Below are 20,899 nucleotides of genomic sequence, written 5' to 3' on the forward strand. Positions count from 1 at the left end.
CATGAAAATGTAAGATCAGAGAAAAAGGAGTGACTGTAGAGAAAGACCAAGACAAGATTGAACGTAGAGTTTTTCAATTGAAGGTATTTTTGTCTTTTTGAATAGTTTAACTTGATTACATCAGTGCTTAATTTTAATTTTCTAATAACAGAAGGTATCACTGATATATTTTTTTCTTATAAAAAAATTATTTAATAAATATAATAAATTAAAGAGTAACATTAATTTTAAAAGATAATTCAAGAGGTAGTAGTTATAGTAAAGATGCCAATCTAACGTCTTTGAGAACCTCAGGCACTATATCAGTTGAATGATTTGAGACACACAGTGGGATCTCCTATGTATATATAATATTTCTATTACCTATATATAAAACAACACTTTGGTACCTATAAAAAGATTAGCCGAACCACAATTATACTCAGGATTACATTCCACTAGATGTGCGACATTTAGTTCATGTAAAGCATGTTATTGTATCGTTGGATCTTTGTGTTTTTAATCATGTTTCAAGGGAGTCTAATTGTGTAACAGACTCTCTGGTTTGGAGGGCCAGGTCTATTCTGTGTATGGCTGTTTGGCAACGGTCCACTCTCTGGTTGTTGTGTATTCTGTCCTCCAGGTGATACACCAAACCAAAAAACAGATTTTGCTCGATCTCAAACGTTCGTTGTAGGTGCATTAATTGCACAGCACCCAAGCAATTTTAATTTACGTGACACACTTCCTATTACCGAACACTAGCTGCTTATGTTATATTCTAAAAACAAATATGCAACACAAGTGACCACAAAATTGGGTTCAAGAATCATAGGAACTCCTGCAGATACCTTCAACATTATATTTTCTGAGTATGAAAAATAAAAAATATGGAATAGAACCAACTATTACAAAACAGATACCTATTCCCACTCTTACTTTTGTGCACAAGGAATCTCCAAACTTTAAGTGCTCTAATGCTTCTGATGCTCCCAAGTTTCTACCTGTTTGATGGAATTTTCTTTTTCACTAAAAAAAGCTTTGAGAGATGTGGTGTTGAATGGTGGTGGCATGGTGCAGGGTTCTGTATTTCTGGGACCCTCCACAGCCGTCTCCATCATGTATTTCCTCACTAACCCAGAAGCAGGGCAAGCCATTACCTCTGAACAGAACGCCACTGCTTTTTCAGGTATGGTTGGTTTATATTTCAACAGCTTTGCATACTCATTCAGAAGATGAAACATGTAATCATACACATTTTCCATCTTCAACCCCTCTAGTACAAATTCACTTCCTGCATTTCCAATTTCTTGTGCCTGCAAAAGAAACAAACAAAAAAACCCATTAATGGAAAGAAAGAAAGAAGGAAAAAAAAAACATAAATTCCTGCAAGTATAGTAGGGGAATTCAAATGATATACCTCTTTTTTGTGGTTATTTCCCCAATCCACAGCGAACTTAGTAGATTTGCAGATTTCTTGGTGTTCTTTAACAGGCCAGAAGTGTTTTAATGGCATTAAACTTCTGGAGAAGAAATCATAGAATCTAGGCTTCACTACCAAAGCCATTGAGTTGCAGGCTAAGATATATTTTTGGCTTACTGACCAACCTCTTCCTTCTACATAAACCTTATACCTATTGAATCAAATTCAATAAAGGAATTAATTAATTAGATGATTGTGGAAAACCATGAATTCCATAACCAAAATGAAAGGCTAATTTATTAAGTTCACCTATGCGTGCATTGTTTTGCTAAATCAGAGTTCTTGTAACCTTCTCGAGATTCCTTCCCCCAATCCTGCAAATGAAATAAACATGAATCTCAAGCAGCAGGAATATAAAACTGGTTCAAAGAGATGAATTCATGGAAGAAGTTAATTAATGTAGAAGAAAAACCTGTGAATAGGCACGAACATTCCAGTCTTGATGTTGGGATGGATTGCATTTCATGAGCTCTTGCCTGTTTGCAGAAGTATAAGGATTCCCTTTCCAGAAAGCATAAGGTTGCCTCTTGTTCCAGTTCATTTTCCTGTTGGCTTCTCTCAATTGCTTCTTCAGTGGATCCCATGGCTTTATGTTCACCTCTGGCCTGTAAAACCAGCCCAAACATTAATTATTGTCAGTATAAACTCCAAGAACTCGCTAATGGAAACAGAAACAATTGAAAAGAACAGTCATTCAAGACATTAATGCTGTATACTCGAAGAACTTTCCACCATGTAAAAGAAGTCTGCTAAAACTCTAATCCCAAATCTCACAATAACCTCGTTAGGGAACATGGGTACATGATCGTAGATTATAATTAGGCAAAGGTCGATCAATTGGGTCGGATCTACCTACCACCCAAGCCCTCTACTTCCATCACCTACCTTCTTAATCGGGTCATTTAAGTGGTCACCGAAAATATATATTGATGCGGGTTTATCTTCGAAGTCGGGTACGAGAATTGAGCAACAACATAAGGACACCTCATATTAATGCCTTCCACCCTCAAAGAAGCCGGTGCATGTGGGGGTGGGGATGAGCTATAAAGGAAGAAAAAGACTCTGTTGTTCTATGCCGTGTCTTGTCTCTTCTGAAGAAGAAGAAGAAAGAAAGAAAACAGAACGTACCAGCCCCAGAAGGACCAATCAGGGAAGATAATTTCCAGTGTGGTGTCATCAGCACAGTAACGAAACAATGGTGGTGGGGTAGGTGCAAGAAGACCTTTGTAATGGTCAGCTTTGATCAACGGTATATCATCACAATCGAACATCAAATCCAAATCTGGAAGCTTTCCTGGATACAACTTCATCAATTGAAGAATACCCCACCAAGTGAACACGTCTCTGGTCTGAAATGCAGGGCTGTATCGTTCTATATACACCGTTCCATTCACTATCAATAACCTGAAATTAGCCGTCTGTCTTCCTCTCTCCACCATCGCTTTTGTTATCCCTCCTTTCTCCTTCCATGGCCGTAGATTCTCATGAATCCACTTAAAATAATGTGGGCATTCTTCAGCTGATCCTAATTTTGAATCAGAACCACCGTAATTCTGGTGGGTCGACCCAGAATTTGCTGATAAAATTGCAGAGCAAGATTTTGTTCTGTTCAAAACAGAGCAGTTGAAGGGAAATTCAACTCTTTCTTTAGATTGCTTCACGGTCTCGGACGGCAGAAATGATGTAAGACTCCAAACATCCGAAATTGACTGTAAAAAGATGATAAAACCATGATCAGAATTCTCAGGAAACAAATTCCCAGTGCCGGTTCTCACAAGTTAACTGGGTAAAGAAGATTTTTCTTATTGGTTTTCTGACCGTGGAATTTGATACAGGTGCCATTCCCGAAGTTGAAAAGATGGGTTTGTCTTTTTTTTTGTAAAGTCTCTGATGATAACGAATTTTAGAGTCTGAACACATATGATTGATTGACACTTGTGGGTCAGGAACGGCAGATAATTATGCTGCCGGCGACTAATCTCCCCGGAGAATTCAGGGGAGAAATTAACTACCCTTTTCTTTCTTTTTCGTTCTTTCTACAGATTCAGAAACAGAAAGAGACTTACAGTATTTGTCCAGCGAATAGTAACAAGGGCGGCGACGAGGAAGAGAAGGAAGATAACAATGGATTTTACACTACCCTTCTTGAAGATTGGCCATATCGTCTCTGAGAAGTGCTTGTAAGCGTCAGGGATGACTGAGAAAAGATTCATCCATCTCTTGTCACTGTTCTCTCCCATATCTTCCAACTAATTTCCAATTCGAACTCTCTGAAAGTACTGAAGCTCCTCTGTTTCAGTTCTTTCTCCAGTTGCCTCGACAGAGCTGTATTAACCGAGAACTAGCTTCATAAACAGACAACCCAGCTCAAGAATTGAAAACTTTTCTCACTTCTCCCTCTTCCAGCAGGATTGTTAAGAGAAGCTAAGATCTGCACAGAACAAATTTTGTCAATTCATACCAGTTCGATTGATTTTAAGGCTGTGAAAGTACAAAGGAATTCAAGAATATACTCTACCAAAAAAGAAAACAGAATTTCAAGAATATCACAAGTGGAAGAAGAAATTTCTAGCGTGTATAGAATTAGGAAATAAACAAGTTTCTAGCGTTCAAAAACATCTCATGAATCACTTTGGATGGGATTTCTGGGAACTGTTATAGACTTACTTCATGAAGTCTTCGAGGAAAGGCAGGTTGACCCATACTATACACATAAAACTTCACAACAGGATAATAACATGCTTTAATAAAATAAAATTGTTAGTTTTATCGACTTTCTAGAAAATTACAGTTTAATTTTCCGGGGACTAACCGTTTTATGTTTCTGGTTTTCATATTTCTTCATCACTTACATGTGATCTGTTTCCATGCCGCCAGTGTTGAGAGTTTTTTTGTTCTTCTCATTTTTATTTGTTTATTTCTTTGGTCAAGTCTTTCTACCCTTCATGCATTATTGATTTATGACTTACCCTAGGCTTGTTCAAAATAGGTTCCAAAATTCTTATTAGAGTACCCAATAAATTGTTTGGCATTCAAATTCAACCTTTCAATCTTTTTTCTTTTTTCTTCCTAAATTCTCTTGATTTTCTATAAACTTAGTGCGAGTCATCAAAAGAAATCTTGGCTGATCTCCTTTAGTTTAACTGGATTACAATATTACAATCTTGAAATCTTGAATGTTATTGAACTAGATTACATTATTACAACCTTAAAATCTTGAATGTTGATTGTGAAAGTGAAGATCTGAGGTCTCCTAATTATCTTCAAAGGCGCATTTGAACTCTTGAAGAGAATCGACTTGGATTCTCTTCGACAACACTTGGAAGGATAGAGTCAAAGCGATTGATATGGTTATTGAAGTGGGAATGCTTATAGGTCTCTAGGGTTAGTGGGCTACTTGGTTGTCTAATGATTTAGACACAATTTATATGTAATTCTAATTTAATTAGTTGAATCTATAGGGTTAGGTAGGGCAACGCCAAGTTGGCCCAAGGGTTAAACTTAGACCCTACTCGACTTGTCAAGCAAGACTCGAGCTGAACTTTGGGTAGCTTTGGGCTGGTTCTAGCTAACAAGGTTTGATTGACACCCCAAGTTTTGATGGACTTATTCAATACACTACGCAGCACTAACAAGCCTAATGCAATACCATTATACACAGGTGTGTCCATCGTTCCACTTGCTAAATTTGGTAACGGGTTCACGTCTGTGAAGAAATTGTGGTTCAAGTTCTTTAGTGTTACGTGTCAAATTATCCTCCTTTGGCTCCTTCTACCTCTCTCAAATTTATTTATCGTTGTATGCAATTCAACCGAGATTTGATCTTTTTTTGTTTTGTTTTTTTTGGGTACACCAAAGGGGGATGATGACCCAAGAGCACATAGACAAATTAGCTATAGAGAAGATCTTGGTCCGTCCATAAGACATCCTCTAAATCCTAGAAAATGTCTTGAAAGAAATTTCAAAGAGTCGCAGGATGTAGCAACACCTTAGCCATCCAATCGGCAGCATGCTTCGCATCGTGCCTGACATGACTAAAATGGATACGACCTCTTCTACATAGACTTCATCTTATAAAAAATATTGACCTTGTAAGTAATGCTATAATGATTATCTAAAAAGATTCCTCTCATTCTACCAAGAATTTCAAACTAAATAATATGGATAATGAATAAGAGCATTTTTAATAACATCTCACCAACCCTATTTGGAAGTTCAGTGCTCATCAGCTCTGGTTACAATTTTCACCTACAAAACCAAAAATTAAAGCATTGATTTGGTTTCCGGCCAAAGTCATACAAAAAAGCAGAATCAATCTTTATAGATATTTATGACTTTTTATACCTTTGTTTAATCTGTCAAAGTCATTAAAACAATATAAAACCTTTCATGTGCATTGATCTAATTTTAGGCCAATGTCATCTATATAAATATTTTATAATCATCACCAAAATATTTTTCAACTCTTCGTATATCTTCATACAAAATATATACAATAAAAATAACTCTTTTATATTTCCTCATGTATTTCAAGAAAGGATTCCTTATAGGGTACGCATGAAAATATTTTGTTTAAATGATCCATATATGAAATAAATAAAATATTATTTTTTTATTAATAGTTTATGTACTTCTATAGCATATGCTCATCTTGTTGTTATTATGTTATATATTGTCTCCACTACCGTCTATAAAAAATAAAATAAGGATTTCAATTTTTAGAGATATTATAGTAAAACATCATATGTCGACCAATAAATGGAAAGATTCATGTGGGTTCTATCAGGGATTGGACCGGTCTTTATTTATTTATTATTATTATTTTTTCAACGGTCTTTTAAAACATGTTCCTGATAGTGACTCAAATTTAGTTCTAAAATAATTCATAAATCCCATATTATTGTATTACATTTATTAGAAAGGGTGCCAGGAATGGGTCAGGTTAGGTCGAGAGGTCAACCCTTGAATCGTAAACATGTAAATGGATAACCGAAGCCCCAAACACATTCGTATTCATTTAAAGGGTTTGTTTGTATCCCCATTTTTGTTACAAAAAAATATCTATATCAGTCCGCTAAGCAACTGGATTCAGATTTGGATAATTGCTTATATGATCGAATAATTTCTGAATAGAGTAAAGTATTTAACATTTTTTTCTTCGAAAATGGAAGATAATTGAATTCGAAAACCAGTAATCGGTAACTGGATAATTGAAAATCGATAATTATCCTGTTAGAGTAAAGTATTAAACATTTTTCTCCGAAAAAAGGGCTGATAATTGGATTCGGAATCCGGTAATCAGTAACCTGAAATTGTAAATCGGAAGTCAAAAAAAAAACAAATGACAATCATCAATGAATAATCAATAGTTTATCAGATTGGATTATTATTGGATATCCAATAAAGTTCCGGATTAAAATTCAGATATCTTCTCTAAATTTCTGCTATATTCTGATTCGAATAGAGATTTAACTATTCGGATTCAGATTTGGATACTGGAGTATCCAATTCACTTACAGGTCTACTCAATCGTAATTTGACAAAGACTAAAGATGTCAAGCAATACGGTAAAAGAAAAATGAATACCAAAACCAAAATCGCGTCATACAATTTTGCAGTATACATAATAATATATAAATGGATACATCCAATTTCAATTAGTTCCCAAGATCCAGTGCTCTTCACATGGAAGGCTTTGGTTGTTTATTTTGATTCTTCCCAGTAGGTTTTCTCCCATTTCTCCACTGTATTTGTTGAATTGGACTTTGTCTTAAAGTAGTCTTCTAGCTCTTGAGGAGCAAAAGGAGGCAAAATAGTGCAGGGACTTGTTTCTGCTCCAGGAAACTTCACCATGGATTCCATCATGAATTCCTTCTCTCTTCCAGTTGCAGGGCATGCCATATTCTCTGAACAAAATTCCATGGCCTTTTCTGGTATACTGGGTTTGTATCTCAAGAGCTTTGCATATTCATTTAATAGATGAAACATGTAATCATACACATAATCCATCTTCATCTCCTCTTGTATGAAGTTGCTTGCTGCCTTCCCAATGGCTTCTGCCTGGTAAAAATTACAGGGTTTAAGAGAGAGGAAGGTAGAAGAAAAAGGTCACCCAGAAACAGAGAAGGAGAGAAAATCACCTCTTCAGTGTTATTGTTTCCCCATTCCACGGCGAACTTAAGGGATCTGCATTTGTCATCGTCCTTTATCGGCCAGTAATGACGCATAGGAAGCATGCCTCTTGAGAAGAATGTGTGGAAATTGGGTTTTATCATCAGAGTAAGAGAATCGCAAGCTAAGATGTATTTCTCGCTAACAGACCAAGCCCATCCTTCAATGTAAATCTTATACCTATGTGATATCCCAACAAGAAATTTAGGAAAGAAACAAGAAAAATATCAAATTAAGAAGCTTGGAGGAGAAAGAAATGGAATGATAATTCTAACATATCAACCTGTGAGTGCATTGCTTGGATAAATCTGACTGCTTGTATCCTTTTTGAGATTCAACTTTCCAATCCTGCAAAATTTTACCATGTGTTAGAACTGGTTTTGCAGTATCAAGTAGAAGGGCATATCACCTGCTTGTTATTATTACTGAAAGAGTCGCTTCTACCTGGATATAGAGTCGAGCATTCCAGTCCTTTTTCTGGGTTACATTGCATTTCATGAGGTCTTTTCTCGTTGGAGCCACAAATGGGTTCCCTTTCCAATATGCATAAGGTTCTCTGTCAATCCATTTGGTCTTTTTATTTCCTTCTCTCAGTTGCTTCAAATTTGCTTCCCATGGTTTTATGTTGATCTCGTGCCTGTACCAGAAACATGGTGTTTCAGTGTTCAAAACAGTGATTTATCAGATCAGAAGAAGCATTTCCTTACCAGCCCCAAAAGGACCAATCAGGGAAGACAATATCGAGTGTTTCTTGACTCCCACAATAACGAAAGAGTGGAGGTGGAGCTGGTGCATTAGGACCCTTTTCTCTGTAATGGAGAACTTCTATCACTGGCCGATCAAAGCAATCGAACATAAGATCCAAATCCGGCAACTTTCCTGGATACCTTCTCAAGAGCTGTAGAACTCCCCATAATGTAATCACATCTCTGGTGTCTATGGCTTTCCTGTATTTCTCTACATAAGCCTTTCCATTCACTATCACCAACCTAAATGTTGCAATCTTCCCTGCTTTCTCCACCATCTCCTTTGATATACCCTGTTCCTTCCATGGCTTTAAATCCTCATGTATCCATCTGAAATATTCGGGACACACAGAATTTCCTACATTGTGATCGTCTTTGATGGCTTGAAATGTCACAGGCAAAGTTGCAGGACAGGTCCGAGTCATGTTTCCGGTGGAGCAGTTGAGTGCCGGAAGTTCATTTTCAGTCCCATGGTGCAGTGCTTTCATCGCCTTAATCATGAAACTGGAACCACCTGTGTCATACTAACACAAATCATAGAAGATGAATCGATTCAATGGCTGATGAGAATCACTAATGAGAAAAAAAGGTGCTGGATGTGCAGTGGGTCTCACAGGTTCCACACAATATGTATAGTGAAAAAGTATCAGGGTAGCACTAGATGATAGGAACTCGGGGGAAGTCCAAGTGACCAATTTTATGGCGAAGAAGTGTTAGCAAAGCAGTTCAGAGCCTTCAGGCTCCCCCTCCGGAAGGTGATCTGAATCATCTTCCCATCAAGAGAGATGTACGTGTTCCCCTTACACATTTCCACCGCATAATAGGGATAGAGCTAAGGGTGTAAATGGATAACTGAAATCCGCATTCATTTAACAATATTTGAATCTGTCCGATTACTATTAGGATGCGGATTTTATAAATTTTCTACTAAAATAACTACCCAAGTTGTTAAATTCTTAAATTTGAATCTAGCATTCACAAATAAAATGGTAAAGATATCAACACATAGTGGAAAACTTGTATCTAATTTGTATTCATGCCTGTTTAAAAGAATTTACTTAAGAAAATAACTATCCGATTATCATCCGAATTCGACTGAATTCGTCAAAAAACCGATTTAATATTATCCGAATCTATCCGAATATATTAGGATGCGGATATGATATTACCACTATCCGATCCAAATCCGAGCCATTTACACCCCAAGATGGAGCCTACCTCTTGAGTATGTACAAAATGAACCAGAGGTAGGACCCCAAGTGGATCCAGCGTAAATCCCACCCGGTTATGTGGTGGAAAAGTCTAAGGGAACACATACCTCTCCCCTAACGCGGAGGTGATCCAGAGTCCAGGTGTTCTTAGATCTTCATAGTGCTTAAACTTCCTAATCTGCCAAAGAACTTCACTCTTTGAAGAGTTCATAACTTGTAATAGAAAACTCACAGTATCGATCCAGAGACCAATGCTACAGACCCCAATGGAGACAACGATGAAGACGAAGAGTAGGGCTGTTGATATTGACCTATGGGCCTTATCTATGTACAACGAAAGGGGACGAAGCAGAATTCCCTCACGGAACAAACTCAGATATCTCTGTGTTTGGTCTTTCATCTTCTTTTCTTAAATGTTTTTCTCTGCACGGAACTCCAACCAATCAAAGAACAGCCATCAAAGAAGAACCCACAAAGAACAAAAAAAACAAACTACAATTCATTGGAATGAAAATTAGTTTAGTGAACTCACCTCTCTCTTGACACAATTTTTATGCAGAAATTCTTGAACCCAGGTTCAATGAAGTGAAGATGGTTAACTTTAGCTAAGAATCATCTCAGTGGCCAAGGAACTAATAAATAAAAGGATTTGGTGCTATCTATGGAAATTTGTGAGCGCATGTATCTGCTAAGGACTGGAAAGCCAATCGGTTTTTTGGGTATGACTTCACAAGAATCACACTACAGTTACATGCCAATTCTTGTGATTGTCTGTTTACATTTACATTTCAATCCGGATTTTCAGTAGCTACTTCATGCTTTGTGTGAGACCTAATTCACTCAAAATAAGCACCCCATAACCCTTATTCACTCCGTCGTTAAAGTTCCAATTCATATATTGTATTCTTTTTCATAATCAATTTTTTCCGCCCTAGCTGGTTTAACTCTACCTCATAGGGATGCTTGCACTGTGCATCTATGAATTTGAATTTTATACGTGATGTCAATTAGGATGTTAAGAATAAAACAAGAGAAAAACAAAAAAAAAACCCCAACATAAGGGTCGTTAGACAATTGTCAGCATAAAAAAATTTAAAAAAAATAAAAAAAGCTCTAATCTCTACTGTTCCATATTCATATTGTCCCAATATTGTTTCTCCCATAATTCCACCTGTCGTATTGAATTCGCTTTTCTCTTCAGGAAGGCTTGGTGAGATGCAGGAGTGAAGGGTCGTGGCATTGTACATGGGCTTGTGACCTTTGTAGCATTCACTCTGGAATCCATCATTAACTCCTTTTCTAACCCTTGTGCAGGGCAAGCCATTGTCTCCGGACAAAGCTCGCTAGCTTGTTCAGGTATGGTGGGCTTATATTTGAAAAGCTTTCCGTATTCATTTAGCAGATGAAACATGTAATCATACACATAATCCATCTTCAGCTCCTCTTGTATGAATTTGCTAGCTGTTTTTCCTATTGCCTGTGCCTGCCATGTCCTCAAAGCTTTCAAAATAACGAAAAACTCCAAACAAAACACACAAAAAAACCAATACGAGAGAACTGCATTTATGATTTATCATTCCCACCTTTTGTTTGTGACTATTGCCCCAATCAACAGCAAACTTGATTGATCTACACTTATCATCCTCCCTTATAGGCCAGTAGTGGTGAACTGGTTGTAGACCCCTTGAAAAGAAATCGTAATAATGAGGCTTCACCAGCAAAGTGACAGAGTCACAAGCTAGAATATATTTCTGACTGACCGACCATGCGGATCCCTCAATGTAGATCTTGTACCTGTGTTGGTTTTTGTTGTCTCAATCCTTGAAAGCCAAATAACGAACAACAGAGCAACTAGATCGTAAAATTAGTGTACCTGTGGGTGCACTGCCGTGACAAGTCTGATTGTTTGAAGCCATCTTGAGATTCACGGACCCAATCCTGCAAATATGGAGATTCTATGAGCCCTACGTGCAATGAGAAGTCAGGAGTATTGAGGGGTATCCCACTACTCATTCTTTCTACGAATGGCTTTTGCATTTTCTTAGGCACCAATTGTATTTCCTCGACTGCTAAGAAGCAGCCTACAGTCTCTAGATCCAGTATTGAAGCAGAGTATAGTGCTATGGCTTCTAAAACCATGGAGGAGCTTACTAAGTTGAGTTTCTCACATTGAGATATAGGGATTCTCAGCCAAACCCTACCATCATATACTGTGATAATGTTAGTGCTCTTCATATGATGATCAACCCAGTCTTTCATGCCAGGACTAACCAAATAGAGCTTGAATACCACTTCCTATGGGAAAAGATGGCTCTAGAACATCTTGTCACCTGCTACATTTCTTCTCATCATCAGATTGCAGATTCATTCACAAAACCCTTGCCTCAAAGAAAGTTTGTGGGTCTTTGTTCCAAACCTGGTCTTGTCCCGCAACCATTTTTTTTTTTTTTTTTTTTTTTTTGGGGGGGGGGGGGGGTATTGGGCTATCCTATGTATAGTGCCGCGTGACATCTTATCTATTGTATATATACATCCACTAATATACTGTACATTACACTTAATGAGAATTGTCACTTCTTACAAGGAAAACAAAGTAATGACCTCACTAGTTACAGTAACTGAAATAACAGAAGGAAGGCATTACCTGCCTATAGAGGCGAGCATTCCAATCTTGTTTCTCGGAAACATTGCATTTCATGAGATCTTGCCTTGTCGCAGCCACATCTGGGTTTCCTTTCCAGTAAGCATAAGGTTGCCTACTGATCCATTTGGTTCTCTCATTGCCCTCTTTCAACTTTTCCAGTAGATTCTCCCAAGGCTTCATGTGGACCTCTGGCCTGAAACAGAAGCCAAAACATTAAGCAATAGTCGCATTACAAGAAACAAAGAAACTAAGAAAGAAAGGAAGAAAAACCCAGAAAGCTTACCAACCCCAGAAAGACCAATCAGGGAAAACGATATCCAGAGTAGATTCATCACCACAGTAACGAAATAAAGGTGGAGGGGCAGAGACGTTATGCCCTTGGTAGTCCTGTGCATGGACGACTGGCCAGTCGACACAATCGAACATGAACTCAAGATCAGGCAATTTTCCAGGGTACCTGTTCAACAACTGTAAGATACCCCACAAGGTGTATACGTCCCTCGTCTGAAACGATTTCAGGAAGGTTTCCAAGTAAGCTTTCCCGTTCAATATCACCAGTCTGAAATTAGCAGTCTTCTTTGCTCTCTCCACCATCTCTTTCGTGATCCCTGTTTGCTTCCATGGCTTCAGATCTTCATGTATCCAGCGGAAATAATCAGGGCACAATGTGTTGTCATCGTCTAATGCAGCTGCTAAGCTTCTTGCAGGACAGGTTTGAGTCTGGTCTCCGGCAGAACAGTTGAGTGGGATTTCAACTGAGCGGAGCGTATGGACTCGTTTCGAGCTTTCCACCAACAATTTTTGTTTTGAAGCGCCTCTAGACTGCAAATAAAAAGGTATATTACCGTCTCAGAAGTGTTCGATTAGTATCTATGGACAGTGATGCCGTAATGAAAATCTAACGGTGTCCTTTCTTTTGGCTTATATGCGTAGACATGAAGCCATGAGAGAAAGCTTTTAACATCAAACTCGACCATATTTAGAACGATTATCATCCGACGGCCAAAAATAATAATTCAAACCATGATAACATTAGTACTTCAGCGTGCGTAAAATCTCTCCCCTTCATAATAAAATACCATTTTATGAAGGAAGCTAAGACAGATATAAAGACGCAATAGCATATGATATGCTTCTCATCTTGGCAATTTCATTTAACTATTAGTCATGTACCCCCTTGCACCAACGGAGAAGTCAATAACAATAGAAGATATGGGAATCTATATTGATAGATTTTTTCACTTTCGGGGGAAAATTTTTCTAGGTAAAAGATAAGTTAAAAGAATGACAAATTACATTTTTTTTTTTTAAAGAATTATGAATCAATTACTTATTCTGAAAAAAATCAATTACCATCACCCCCTCCCCTAAGTATTTGGGTTAAATGATGATGTCATCGATTAACAAATAAATTAAATACTCATTTTACCCTTCTTTCTTTTAGTGCCTTTTAAAAAAAAAAGATAATATATAAATCCTTTCAAATTCAAATCAATTACATCTATTACCCTTGAAATTGCCCACTTTATAATGTTTTAAAAAGTACTAAACTTCTTCTAAGTTAGCATAATACATTATCATTTAACCCAAATACTTAATGACAAAGGAACATTTGTAATTTAACAAAAAAATAAAAACATTTGCAATTATTTTTTTTAAGAATAGTAAATGTAATTAATTCAAAATTTGCGGGTCTATATGTAATTTGTCCTATATAGTGGACCAAAAGAAGAAAAAAAAAAAGGTAAAATGGATATTTGATATATATATTAATGACATCATCATTTAACCCCACAAAGAAACATTTGTAAACCACGCTCCTAACGTAACTCTCACATCTAAACATGTAAATTGTCATGCTACCTAAAAATGAACCCCTTGCCTTTATGTAAATAAAAACTTCACAATGATAGAACAATCATTTCTAAATAATAGGACAATCTCAATGCCTAGACATACAAACTAGATTACGTTGAAACAATCATATGATCATGCAACATATATTAATATATAACATACACATGTCATCTTGTACAATACATATAATTGTATCCATATTATTATTAGACATTTTTGTCAGTTCATAATAAAAAGTCTTTTGACTTCAAAACGATAATAATATAGATACAAATATATATACTATATAAGATGACATTTATATGCCATATGATAATATACGTGGCATGATCATATAATTATGTCTCAAACATATTAGGCATAAGAAGGATAATTTATTCCCCTCTCACATACCACTGAATTTTTACAATTCCCTATACGAGTGTGATGATCATTTCATACTCTTACTCCAAAGAAGGGAAAGAAGTCAGTCTATTATTAAAGGCAACCTACCACGAATCATGATCATCTTCCTGTCAGGGGAGCTTTCCGAAGGCTTCCCAACCACAAAAACCAGTGAGTCCCACAAGTGAAAAGTAAATTTTTCTTTCAAAATGTGTATTTTAACCAATGAGACCCATTGGATTTTGTGGTTGGAAAACCAACGAGGAGCTCTTTGTGTTCCGACGACGGGGAGCTGATCCCAACTCACTACCACTCCCACCCAACTACCATTTTTTTCTACCAAGAAAATGGGATCATTAACTTTCTTCCACATCTCCACCCCGTTTCTCTCATTCTCTTCCTTTTTTTTCTCCGAAAATTAAGCTTACCGTTTTTTTTTTAAGAAAAAACATAGGCTACTTTAAAACTTAGCCCCTGTATTTTTGCCAACACTTCAGCCAAAGGAAGTCCAAACAAGGCACAATGGTCATTTCCCTTGCCCCTACATCTGATCTAAGAATCATGTTCCCCAAAATGTCATTTGATTCTATCCCATCATAAAAGTCATGTTCTTAATGGGATTTTATCTCCCAAAGGAATACAAGTCATGAGAAGGGCACAAGTAGGATCTATGCTCCACGATGAGCTTCTTTTTCCCTCGAAACATTTATGTTTCCTCTCTATTCATTTTTTTTTTTTTTGAATATGAAGAGGAAGATACATATAAAACGGGCATTAGTTTTTGTTATCTTTAAGCCCCTCCACATGTTCATGACTCTTGCAAACAAAGGGGATGTCACAAATACAAGCTCATGGAAGCCTTCCCAAAAGAGGCACCAAACAACTGTCGTACTACACATTCCTATTCGCATGCTAGGATATGTGGGTGTCACGACAGTTTTCTTCTCTTTTTTGAGCCGATGTCAAACACTTGGTAAGGACATTAGCAAAAATCTTCTTCATCCAACCTGTTTGTCAGACCATCCTTCTACACTCACATGAATATAAATTTTATATTATCATATCTAATACAAATAGACCATTCATATAAATGCAGATTCCACTACTTCATGTGAGTATGAAAAGATGGTTTAACAAGCAGGCTGGGTGGAGAAGATCGGAGCTTCAGGGACAAACCCAAAATTAAGAGATCATTCTCTATCCGTCAGGTAAAGATTTGTGCTCCTTTCACACTTTTTCCATTATCCATTAAGGGGGAAAAAGATCTACCAATATATTTTCTCATCAGAATCCAAAGATAAGTTCCTCCCCAATGCATAATAAAGAGATGTGAGAAACACAAACCTCTACCACAGAATAGAAGATCCAAATTTGATCACAAATGGACCACTACACTACTAGTTCACGACAGCCATCAGATGTCCTTTTTGTTTTCTAGGTGAAACATTAGATGCCAGTTGTAACTTGTAGGGTTGCTGCCCTACAAGGCGCGAAGCCTGATACATCACGCATGGGAGTGGTTGGCTTTGGTACCATTTACCATGTGATGTGGGTTTGACATCTTATGCTTAGTGTCTAGTGACAAGTGACAACAGGTAGCATTAGTTCGATTAGAATCCATGAGTTTAAAAGTAAAAAACGTCCACATAATCACGAAACTCTCGGCGCAAATTGGGGGAGAACAGGTTCTAAGTTCTTCTTTTCCAGGGTTTTTAGGGTTTAAGCAAAACAGGTTTTACGTTGCTACAAAGTTCAAGCAAATTTTTTTTTTTTTTTGGTAAACATATGGAGAGCATTAACTAACTATTAAGAAGCAAGTGCTCGACATTGATGAAATTGATAATTTAATCTTCCTCTTCCCCCTCCTCACGCCGAGAAAGGGGAAAAGGAGAAACCAAATCATTAACTTCCTCGAACCTTGAGAAAGTTAAGAAATTTTTAATGGTGTTAAAAGAGGGCAAGAAGGAGACATACCAGGTCGATCCACCGAACTGAAAGAATGGCTCCAATGAAAAGGAGGATCACGAACAACACTGTAGTTCTTCCATGTCCCTTCATTAATGGCCGACTGAACAATCCTGTAAAATGTCTATGAAATCCAGATCCGTGACAGAGCATCTCCGGCTGACCCGGTAGATTTCTCTCGATCTCTCTCATACTCTGCTTCCCGATCTCCGATCCACTTTTCACCGCTCAGGTATTGAACAAGAACATCTAAAATTTCACAAAATTAAGTTTGTCCGCTTCGATCTGAAACTGCAAATCAAAAGAAATCTCCACATTTTTCGGACACTTTTGAGGAATTTCTTCCTGTAGCGAGCTTCCACATCACAGCAGCTCCACAAGCATTTGAACAAGACTTCTCTTTGAATAGAGTTTCAAATTTCAGGACCACCGAAATGAAAACAAAAATTTCAACTTTCAGCTTGGATTTTTCCTCTGGCTTTCACCTGGTGAAATATGAAGCATGAATGTGAAAAGAAAAAACTCAAAAATGGAAAAGGAAATCTCGTGAAGATGTAATTACAGGTGAGATGAAATGTACAGAGAAGCATTCCCGTGAGCGAGCTGCGCAGAGAGAAAAGGAGATTTTTTTTTGTGATTCTGAGGGAAAAGGAAAAGGAAAAGAAAATGAAAAAGGAATCCTACTGGGAATTTGGAACAGAAGAAGCTTTTGAGGAGTAAATGCTCCCATAGAACCAAACAACCCACAGAGTTGGAGCCTGAAGAAACTTCCGTTTTTTGAGGGGTAGAAATGTAAAATGCAGATGGAGAAGTACTAGAAGGATCCGAGTAGAAGTGAAATGACAAACTGCCCTACCAAAACTAAGGCGGTAACGGACACAACTGCAACAAAGGGGGTCAAAACTGGAATTTGCACGCCTCGGCAGAAAGTAAATTCAGGCCTAATGCCCCTACCGACTGTCCGACTAATCGACTCGGGTTTGATGGAATTAGAGGAATTAGGTCACCAAGTTTCGAAAAAGGCGCTTTGATGTTGACCTTTATAATCCACGTGGTCCAATAACATAAAAACAATTGTTATTTAAAAATATTAGTCACAAATTAAAAATCATGGTTCGGAGTGCCGGGCGATATATATCATCGTGTCAGAGTAGGGCGACACAACACTCCCCTCTGACATGTGGCCGACAATAAATCTACGATATATAGTCGATATGCCACCAAATGTCGCTGATATGTCGTTAATGTCGCTTCTCTCTCGGGTTTCTTACATTTTAACCTTATTTTGCTCCAATTTTCGATGTTTACGAGTACATCTTGTTTAGTTATCGTCAATTTTTACATTGTTTATGTCGATCAAACGGGATTTTATACAAATTCGTGAGCTTTCAAGACTTCTAATTTTGCTTGCATACATGCTAACATATGTTGTTTGGAAACATTAGTTTAGGTGATGTTTTAGCATCAAAATAATCCTCTCAGTGTTTTTATTGGTCTCAATTTAAACTACACAATAAAATTCGAACTAAAATGACCTCAAATACCCTTCAAAACTAGGGGTTGATTTTTCATCGACACCCCTCCAAATATATCGCGACATGTCACTGTGTTGGTGGTGTTGTCCAGGCACTAACACTAACACTGTGACATAAAACGATTTTTGCAACCTTCATTAAAATTATACACAAAAAATATAGGATTTCATTGTTAAATTGAACACATGTTATGATTCCAATCACGTGCGTTAGAAAATTTATCTCTTGCAAACAGAGCATTTTTCTATTTTTCTCTTGTACCATAATTATTCTGATTTCATTGAATCAATCCATCGCAATCAATTTGGCAACAACAAAATGATATGTGAGTTAGTTGAAATGCAACTAAGGAACTAAGCTTTAATTGATTGATTCGTATTGAAATTGGTCATGGCTTTAATGGATGATTAAGATCAATTCTTGCTTATAGTATTGTTGAGCTCCATAATTAATGATTCTTAAGTACATGAAACAAAAGATATTCTCAAAAAATGAGCAAATAATAGCTACCAAGTTGATTGCTCTTTATGTATCGAACAGAGCCCTCTTGAGAATGAGTTTGGGCTATGATTCCAATTGGGCTTAAACCTTCTAAGCCCAATTACGATACTGTTTTGTAAGCCCAACAAAAACCTTGCATGAGTGGCTCACTATGGGACTTTTGTTCTCGGCTGCACGGATATCTGTCCAAACAGGTGTCAGTTTTTTTTTATTAATTTTAAAATGTTTGGACATTTACATCTACACCCCTTTAGAAAACAGCCCCTTTTCTACATAAACCCATAAGATTTTAAATTAACAAATGAGGTTAAAATTCTCCTATACACTAAAAAATGAGATTAGTTTGTTCTAAACCCTAGCCCTGCCCCCTGTTCTTGCTGCCCTTGTCTCCGGCAGCGAAAACCAATCAATACATTCCATTTTCTCTGTTTCCTCCAGGTCGAACAATTCAATCGTAAAATAAGATCTCCAACTTGGCAAAGCCCACTCCAATCTGCTCTTTTTGATATCAATTATCATTCTCAGTCATGATAATTTTTCATTATTTTAAACTGTTTGACATCTATTATCTTTATGGTGAGAATTTCATTCTCTTCATTTTTGCAAAGATTTACTTAAGATTTTATAGTTAAGATGAGGGTAAAATACTCAATGCACATTCTTTCATAAATAATCATACTTTTTTCTTTCTTTTCTCTTTTCTCACTTGCTCACTACATTTTCTAACAATTTTTTATTTTGATATATCAAATCTATTTTTCATTTCATAATTTATTTTTGACAAAATTATCCAGACCATTTTTCATTCTTGACCAATAATGAATTCTTATACTTATTTCTTTTAAATAGACATAATAGAAAATGAGAATTGATACTAAAAAGAGCTTAAGTCCTTAGATTCAAAAGAATTTCTCTTTTTTCATTATGTACCTTTGACTATGTGTAGGTAAAGCTCAAACCGTTCTATGTTTGATTGGTGGTTCCAATTACAATGGGGGAAGTATACATGATGCAAATAATATTTTTCCTTTCTTTAGTAACATTAAAATTTTCCTTCACTGTCTATAAAATGCAATTTGTGTGGTAAAAATCCGAGCCCAGATTGTGTGATCATATCAATGTTTGAAACTGTGTTCTTGTCTCTTTATTTTATTTATTTATTGTTTTCATCTTTTTGGCAGTTCTCGAAAATTATAGAAGCACTGAAAAAGCAATATTCGTTCTAACCTCAATTTTGTCTTATTTCTCCAATTTCAATGTAGTACAATGTGTTGCATTATTCTTCAATCTTCAAATGATAAATACATTCTAACGACCATCTTAAATTCCCACCTCTTAATATTAATACATTTGAAAAAAGAGATGCTTCTTCCAATTTTAAAAGGATGAGTAGAGAATGGGTTTCTAACATGAGCTAAGCCCAATAAACTGGTTCAACCATGGAAGGCTAGCACTGTCATCAATGTCAAAACCTAAGAATAAAATGGAGCTTTCATTCAACCCCATTGTCAAACCCGTTGATCAGTCAAGACTTTTATTCAATCCATATATTCAAATTCAATTCTATCCAGAACATTGAGGCCATTTATTTCAAAAGCCTAAGCTTCGAGGTTGAATTTGCTCTTCCTAGCTCATAAACCCAGGTAGCTACAGTAAATGTGTAACTAAAAATTCTTTTCTGGCACTCATTTCCTAAAGCAGAAAGACAAAGCGATCTAAAATTCATTTGTTTCAAAAAGTGATTTATCTTAAAGCTCCATTGATAATGAAACACGACCAGCATGTTTACATTTACCCAAATCAGATCAGATTGTGTTGGTTTGTTCATCTCTCGCTTTACAAAGCCTGTGAATTGCGTGGTTAGGTTTGAAACCCAATTCAGGATTGCGTGTCTGCTAAGACTTCTGTTTTCTTAAGGTTCTATTCTTTTTTCAATATTCAAGCCAATAATAGATAGTACCACTATCTTTGCGAACCACCATTAAGCTGGTTCTGTATGAACACGCAGATCAATGGCACAGGCAGGTCAGATTGGGACCATTAACAGCCCCCACTGACTGTAGCACAATAAGGAAGACTAGATGTGTGAGTTACAGTGATCACACAAACCACAAGGTAAATCAATAAAATAACCCAGAAAAGTTGCACCTGAAAGGAGTTACAGTGATCACACAAACGGCAAACCACAAGGTAAATCAATTAAATAACCCAGAAAAGTTATACCTTTAAAGGCTATGATGGAAGATTCAAAGGTTAGTTCATGAATGCCACCAAATATACCAATAAAAAAGCACCACCATTAACCTTCCAACCCAGCAAAGGCTTTTTTTTTTTGGGGGTCTAAAATCTCAGCTAACTATTCAAGATAGGTAGATGGTGACCATTGACTATGACTGCTCCTCTCTGACCCCTAAGGCCCATAA

The 20,899-nt window shown here is 36.8% G+C and overlaps 3 protein-coding genes across 6 annotated transcripts; all 3 read right to left on the minus strand.

Annotated features, from left to right (window-relative positions):
- Positions 1–446: 446 nt before the first annotated feature.
- LOC149030040 (uncharacterized) lies at positions 447–4,191 on the minus strand. 2 transcript variants are annotated; one of them, XM_089142363.1, is made up of 7 exons: positions 4,130–4,191; positions 3,529–3,893; positions 2,591–3,171; positions 1,875–2,067; positions 1,712–1,776; positions 1,400–1,613; positions 447–1,295 (listed from the first exon to the last, which is right to left on the minus strand). In XM_089142363.1, the coding sequence occupies exons 2-7, from the start codon at positions 3,700–3,702 to the stop codon at positions 954–956; spliced, it is 1,569 nt and encodes a 522-aa protein (XP_088998489.1). In that variant the 5' UTR covers positions 3,703–3,893; positions 4,130–4,191; the 3' UTR covers positions 447–953. The 2 variants fall into 2 exon arrangements, with proteins under 2 accessions (XP_088998489.1, XP_088998488.1); XM_089142362.1 differs by lacking the exon at positions 4,130–4,191 and adding an exon at positions 3,981–4,123.
- A 2,909-nt stretch (positions 4,192–7,100) lies between these two features.
- LOC149030041 (uncharacterized) lies at positions 7,101–9,039 on the minus strand. The gene is made up of 5 exons (XM_089142364.1): positions 8,341–9,039; positions 8,078–8,270; positions 7,917–7,981; positions 7,603–7,813; positions 7,101–7,522 (listed from the first exon to the last, which is right to left on the minus strand). Exons 1-5 carry the CDS (start codon positions 8,877–8,879, stop codon positions 7,166–7,168), a joined length of 1,365 nt encoding a protein of 454 aa, XP_088998490.1. The 5' UTR covers positions 8,880–9,039; the 3' UTR covers positions 7,101–7,165.
- Positions 9,040–10,259: 1,220 nt separating this feature from the next.
- LOC149030042 (uncharacterized) lies at positions 10,260–17,193 on the minus strand. 3 transcript variants are annotated; one of them, XM_089142367.1, is made up of 7 exons: positions 17,125–17,193; positions 16,450–16,925; positions 12,518–13,056; positions 12,235–12,427; positions 11,464–11,528; positions 11,174–11,384; positions 10,260–11,073 (listed from the first exon to the last, which is right to left on the minus strand). In XM_089142367.1, the coding sequence occupies exons 2-7, from the start codon at positions 16,630–16,632 to the stop codon at positions 10,711–10,713; spliced, it is 1,554 nt and encodes a 517-aa protein (XP_088998493.1). In that variant the 5' UTR covers positions 16,633–16,925; positions 17,125–17,193; the 3' UTR covers positions 10,260–10,710. The 3 variants fall into 3 exon arrangements, with proteins under 3 accessions (XP_088998493.1, XP_088998492.1, XP_088998491.1); XM_089142366.1 differs by lacking the exon at positions 17,125–17,193 and adding an exon at positions 17,003–17,110; XM_089142365.1 differs by lacking the exon at positions 17,125–17,193 and having other exon boundaries at positions 16,450–17,110.
- Positions 17,194–20,899: the final 3,706 nt, after the last annotated feature.

This window comes from Hakea prostrata, chromosome 1 (assembly GCF_041222555.1).
Source record: "Hakea prostrata isolate BN-2017 chromosome 1, UWA_Hpros_2, whole genome shotgun sequence".
NCBI classification, from domain to species: Eukaryota; Viridiplantae; Streptophyta; class Magnoliopsida; order Proteales; family Proteaceae; genus Hakea; species Hakea prostrata.

Excerpts from the sequence above, each read along its gene's own strand:
- LOC149030040 (XM_089142363.1), bottom strand. The coding sequence starts at position 3,702 with ATGGGAGAGAACAGTGACAAGAGATGGATGAATCTTTTCTCAGTCATC. Across the intron at positions 3,172-3,528 it reads CTATTCGCTGGACAAATACT|TCAATTTCGGATGTTTGGAG; the intron begins GTAAGTCTCTTT and ends ATCTTTTTACAG. Across the intron at positions 1,296-1,399 it reads GAAATAACCACAAAAAAGAG|GCACAAGAAATTGGAAATGC; the intron begins GTATATCATTTG and ends TTTCTTTTGCAG.
- LOC149030041 (XM_089142364.1), bottom strand. The coding sequence starts at position 8,879 with ATGATTAAGGCGATGAAAGCACTGCACCATGGGACTGAAAATGAACTT. Across the intron at positions 7,982-8,077 it reads ATGCTCGACTCTATATCCAG|GATTGGAAAGTTGAATCTCA; the intron begins GTAGAAGCGACT and ends AAAATTTTGCAG. Across the intron at positions 7,814-7,916 it reads TCCAAGCAATGCACTCACAG|GTATAAGATTTACATTGAAG; the intron begins GTTGATATGTTA and ends GATATCACATAG.
- LOC149030042 (XM_089142367.1), bottom strand. The coding sequence starts at position 16,632 with ATGAGAGAGATCGAGAGAAATCTACCGGGTCAGCCGGAGATGCTCTGT. Across the intron at positions 12,428-12,517 it reads GATTGGTCTTTCTGGGGTTG|GCCAGAGGTCCACATGAAGC; the intron begins GTAAGCTTTCTG and ends CTTCTGTTTCAG. Across the intron at positions 11,385-11,463 it reads TCACGGCAGTGCACCCACAG|GTACAAGATCTACATTGAGG; the intron begins GTACACTAATTT and ends AAACCAACACAG.